The 5,766-nt window shown below is 41.4% G+C and overlaps 1 protein-coding gene across 1 annotated transcript; it reads left to right on the plus strand.

The window, feature by feature from the left end:
* The first annotated feature begins 357 nt into the window (after positions 1-357).
* LOC142173361 (uncharacterized) lies at positions 358-1,409 on the plus strand. Its single transcript, XM_075238942.1, has 4 exons — positions 358-667; positions 761-815; positions 867-1,278; positions 1,371-1,409. Exons 1-4 carry the CDS (start codon positions 358-360, stop codon positions 1,407-1,409), a joined length of 816 nt encoding a protein of 271 aa, XP_075095043.1.
* Positions 1,410-5,766: the final 4,357 nt, after the last annotated feature.

Consider the following 5,766-nt stretch of genomic DNA (forward strand, 5'->3'; position numbering starts at 1 on the left):
GTGAGCCTATATTTAAGTTGTTGAAGAAAGATGCAAGCGATCAAATGGATGGATGAATGTCAAGAGGCTTTTGATAAAATCAAAGACTATCTGTCAAATCTGCCAGTGTTGGTTCCACCTGAGCCAGGAAGACCTTTGTTCTTGTATTTGACGGTCTTGGAAAATTCCTTCGGTTGTGTCCTGGGGAAACATGATGTGACCGGGAAGAGAGAACAAGCCATATACTATTTGAGCAAGAAGTTCACTAGTTATGAAGCCAAATACACTCTGTTAGAAAGAACTTGCTGCGCCCTAACTAGGGTCGCCCGAAAGCTCAGACATTATCTTTTGGCCTACACCATATATCTCATAACCAGAATGGATCCTCTGAAGTACATATTCCAAAAAACAATGCCTACGGGAAGGTTAGTAAAATGGCAAATCTTGCTCACTGAGTTCGACATTGTCTATGTTACACGCACGGTGATGAAAGTTCAAGCCTTAGCGGATCATCTAGCTGAGAACTCGGTTGATAATGAATACCAACCCCTAAGTACTTACTTTCAGGACGAGGAAGTAAATTCAGTTGAAGTAATTCCAGAAGACACCAATTCTTGGAAAATGTTTTTTGATGGAGCTGTAAATGCAAAAGGTGTCGGTATTGGAGCAATTTTGGTTTCGCCCACCGGTTAGCACTATCCGGCCACAGTCCGACTTCGGTTCTTCTGTACCAACAACATCGCTAAGTATGAAGCCTGCATTATGGGCATGAATATGCCAGCTGATCTGGATGTGGAAGAATTGTTAATCATGGGAGATTCTGATTTGATCATTAGGTAAGCCCAAGGTAAATAGGAAACTCAAGATATCAAGCTTATTCCATATAGGCAACATGTGGAGAATCTTAACAAACGGTTCAAGTCTGTCGAGTTCATGTATATTCCTCGATTCCACAATGAATTAGCTGGTGCATTAGCTACTTTGGACTCAATATTGCCGTATCCAGGTAATGTCCATATTGACCCGCTGGAATTCCAAATTCGAGAAAGGCATGGTTATTGTAATGCAATTGAAATAGAACCAGATGTTCGGCCATGGTATCATGATATCAAAAGGTTTTTGAAAACAAAGGAATACCCTGAGCAGGCCAGTGGAGATCAAAAGAGAACTATCAGAAGGCTTGCCAGTTGTTTCTTTTTGAGCGGAGAAGTCTTGTACAAAAGAACTCCGGATCTGAATCTTTTGAGGTGCTTAGATGCCCGAGAAGCTGAAAATATCATGAATGAAGTGCATTCGGGAGTATGTGGGCCTCACATGAATGGATATGTCCTTACAAAGAAAATCCTTCAGGCAGGTTATTACTGGATGACCATGGAAAATGATTGATTCAGTTTTGTACGGAAATGCCATCAATGTCAGATAAACGGTGACTTGATTCATGCACCGCCTTCAGAGTTGCATCTTATGTCAGCACTTTGGCCGTTCATTGCATGGGGTATGGATGTTATTGGGCCAATCGAGCCGAAAGCTTCAAATGGGTACAGATTCATTCTGGTTGCCATCGATTACTTCACAAAGTGGATTGAAGTAGTCACTTTCAAAGCCGTCACCAAGAAAGCGGTGGTGGACTTCGTGCATTCCAACATTATTTGTCATTTTGGTATTCCTAAAACTATCATTACAGACAATGATGCAAATCTAAATAGCCACTTGATGAGGGAGGTATGCGAACAATTTAAGATTACGCATCGTAACTCTAGCCCTTATCGGCCCAAAGCTAATGGCGTTATTGAAGCTGCAAACAAGAATATCAAGAAGATCCTCAAGAAAATGATTCAAAGTTCTAGACAGTGGCATGAAAAGCTGCCTTTTTCATTATTGGGATATCGCACAACTGATGTTTGGCATATTTCGATATGTGTTAATGTTACTTTACCCATGCTTTAACCACTTTTTGATGTTATTTAATCTTTAAAACACCCAACATGGTGTAATTATTGGTTTGATGACTAATTAAGTTATGTGTGACGATTTAAGGTGTTCGGAGTGCAAAATATGAAGAAAAGGTGGTTTAGCTAGAGGAAGAAGGGTTGGATGCGTCGCATCCAACCTAGGAAAACATCATCCTGCATGCAACCTTAGCAGTGAAGTTGTGCCATCGCGTCCGCCATCGCATGCGAAGCTGAGAAATAGAGGACAAGGTGGATGCGTCGCATCCGCCTTCGCAGGCAAAAATTGAAATGGAGGACAAGGTGGATGCGTCGCATCCACCATAGCATCAATCCCTGAAGCCGAATTGGACTAGGAATGGGAGAGCTTTGGCCCACGACTTTTGTACGCAATATATAAGCTAAAAATGCCTCTTTTAGGTTATCGAACATATTGGGAAGAGAGAAAAAACCAGGAAAAAGCTGTGAAGGCCGGAATTCATCAAGTTTCATCTTTCTCCCACCAAACTTAGTAATTTTTATGTTTCTTTGTATGATTTGTTGTTTGGCTACCATGTCTATGTGGAGCTAAACTTCACGTTCTAGGGTTGTGGTTCTTTCATGACTATTGTTATTCGGATATTGATTTTGACTTCTTGATTTATCATATTAGTTTATTTATTCAATCTTGCACTTAATTATTTAATTGCTTGATCACCAATTGAATATTATCTACGAATCTAGAATTGAACTCGAAAGTGGGAATTCTATATTGCATATAGGATTGAGTAGGGCAAGTTCTTGAACTCGGGCATCGGGGAACGGATTCGTGGTTAGGATAGACATATACCTAATTGCCTTGCTTGGTTGATTTACAGGAATTATAAATGCGTTCTTGTTGATTCTAACTCCATAGACATATAGGCGTTAGGTTAGCTTGAATAGGCGAGTAAGAACTCGACAGATTCTTATGAGCAATATTAACCCTGTCAACCAATAAGCTAGATAAATTAGTCGGTCAATTCAATTGAAGAATACAATAGGATTGTTAGATAGACCATAACCCTAGATCGTTTTCATTACATTGATATCATTAAAATCTGCTCTTCCTCTGTTCAAAGTTTATTATTTATATTTTTCTTATTTAATTAGTTAGAATAAAATATTTTTAGATTTAATTCTTATTTAGATAATTAAGATAGGCTAATTTAGTTAATAGCTAATCATAAGTCCTCGTGGGTTCGACATCCGACTTTGAGTCACTTTATTACTTGACGACCGCGTATACTTGCGTGAGTGTGTTTGGTCGCAACAAGTTTTTGGCGCCGTTGCCGGGGACTTAGAAATTAGCTACGTGACTAAGTTAAGCTTTTATTAGATATTTGTTTTCAAGTTTTAATTTTCAGTTTGCCTGGTTTGTGTCAACGCAGGGTTTACTCTCGAATGCAGAGGAGTAGAAGTGCAAACAACCTCATTCCTCTTGATCCAGAAATCGAACGAACATTACATAGAGTGAGAAGGGAACACGAAGCTAGAACGAGAATAGAAAGAGATTTGGACATCGCAATCCAACCACAGCCAATAGATATGGCAGGCAATGAAGAGCGTCCGGTAATCGAAGCCGCAAGGCCCAATCTTGCGAATATGACTCAGGCTATTGTGAAGCCTGATATCACTGGGCATTTTGAACTCAAACAGTACATGGTACAGCTGATTCAGTCCACAGGACAATATGTGGGTCTATCTCATGAGGACCCGCAGAGGCATATTCAGAACTTCTTGGAAATCACGGACACTTACAATTATCCGAACGTCTCCAAGGACTATGTCAGGCTGACACTATTCCCTTTTTCACTGTTGGGGGAACCTAAAGAATGGTTGCAAAAGGAGCCCGCGAACTCTATCCACACTTGGGATGATCTAGCAAGGAAATTCCTGATCAAGTTTTTCCCAACTAAGAAGACAAAGTCGTTGAGGAGCCAAATTCTTGGGTTCCAACAACGGGATGGCGAGACACTTCGTCAAGCTTGGGAAAGATACAAGAAACTACTCAGAGACTGCCCACATCATTGTCAAACTGACGAGGTATTGGGTCACACTTTTGTTGATGGGTTAGATGAAGCATCAAAGATGAATCTTGACTCAGCTTGTGGGGGTAGTTGCATGGCAAGACCGTATAGTGAAATACAACTCCTGCTAAATAATTTCACTGCTAATGACCATAATTGGCAAGGAGAGGGGGATTCACGAAGGGTAATTAAACAGAAGGCCGCCGGTTTGATTGAGCTTGATGACTTTTCCGCCATGAGAGCCGATATAGCAAAATTGGCAAATCAGATGAATAGAATGACAACACAACAAATGCAACATGTACAGCAGATGTCTATTTGTTGTGAACTATGCGGAGACAGTCATATGATTGACATGTGCCCCACGAATCCTGAATCTATATACTATGTGGGACAACAAAACAGAGGTCCTATGAATCAACATGCGCAATATGGGAACACTTACAACCCAAACTGGAGGAATCATCCTAACTTCTCATGGGGCGGGAGTCAACAGAATCAGTATAGGCCTCAAGGGAATTTTACTCAACCTCAGAAGCCACCCCAACAAATGGAAGAAAGTACGAATGACTTGCTGAAAAAGTTGTTACTAGACAATCAACAGCTCAGGACCGATTTCAGAAATCTTGAGAGGCAAATGGGGCAGTTAGCAGCAAACCAAAATACTAGACCTACAGGCTCACTTCCCAGTGATACAGAGAAGAACCCTCAAATTAATGCAGTTACACTTAGAAACGGGAGGGAACTAGAGGAAGCGCCAAGGAAGATAAAAGAAAAACCTATACCTGGGGGGAGTTGACACCTAAGGCAACACAAGAGTCAAAGGAAGATGATGCAAGTTCAGAGCGAATGGAGGTTACAAGGCCACCACCACCTTTCCCCCAAAGATTGCAGAAAAGGAATGACGATCGCATGTTCAACAAATTTCTCTCCATGTTGAGTCAGGTTCAATTAAATATTCCATTAGTGGATGTACTTCGTGAAATTCCAAAGTACGCTAAGTACATAAAAGACATAGTGGCTCATAAGAGGAAATTGACTGAGTTCGAGACGGTTGCACTTACTGAGGAGTGCACATCAAGGGTCCAAAACAAGCTTCCCCAAAAGCTTAAGGACCCTGGCAGCTTCACTATTCCAGTACAAATCGGTAATATTAACGTGGGACGTGCTCTGTGTGATTTGGGTGCAAGCATAAATCTGATGCCGTTATCCTTGTTTAAGCAATTAGGTCTGGGAGCTCCGAGACCAACCACCGTGATGTTGCAATTAGCTGATAGGTCCATAGCCTACCCTGAAGGAGTGATTGAAGATGTGCTGCTGCAAATTGGAAAATTCATCTTCCCAGCTGACTTCATTATTCTAGACTTCGAGGCTGATGAACAAGTTCCAATCATATTGGGACGACCTCTCTTGGCTACTGGCGATGCAATAATTAAAGTGAGAGAAGGGAAAATGATTATGAGAGTGGACAACGAGGAGGCAGTCTTCAATGTCTACAAAGCAATCCAACTCCCCCGCCACTATGAGGAGCTCTCTATGATATCTGTGGTGGAGGTGGATGAGAAACTTCTTAACACGAGTGTATATCTAGGCGACTGTTTAGAAAAAGCAATCATGCTATTTGATAGCTTGGAGATGGATGATGAGGTTGAGGAGATAAAGGGAATCCTAGATACATCATGTGGTTACATGCAAGGAATAATCCCGTTTGAGCCCCTGAATAGGCCAAGTGGCCCCCCACCAAAGCCGTCAATTGAAAAAGCTCCAAATTTGGAACTTAAACCCCTACC

This window comes from Nicotiana tabacum, chromosome 19, assembly GCF_000715075.1.
Source record: "Nicotiana tabacum cultivar K326 chromosome 19, ASM71507v2, whole genome shotgun sequence".
Classification (NCBI taxonomy): Eukaryota; Viridiplantae; Streptophyta; class Magnoliopsida; order Solanales; family Solanaceae; genus Nicotiana; species Nicotiana tabacum.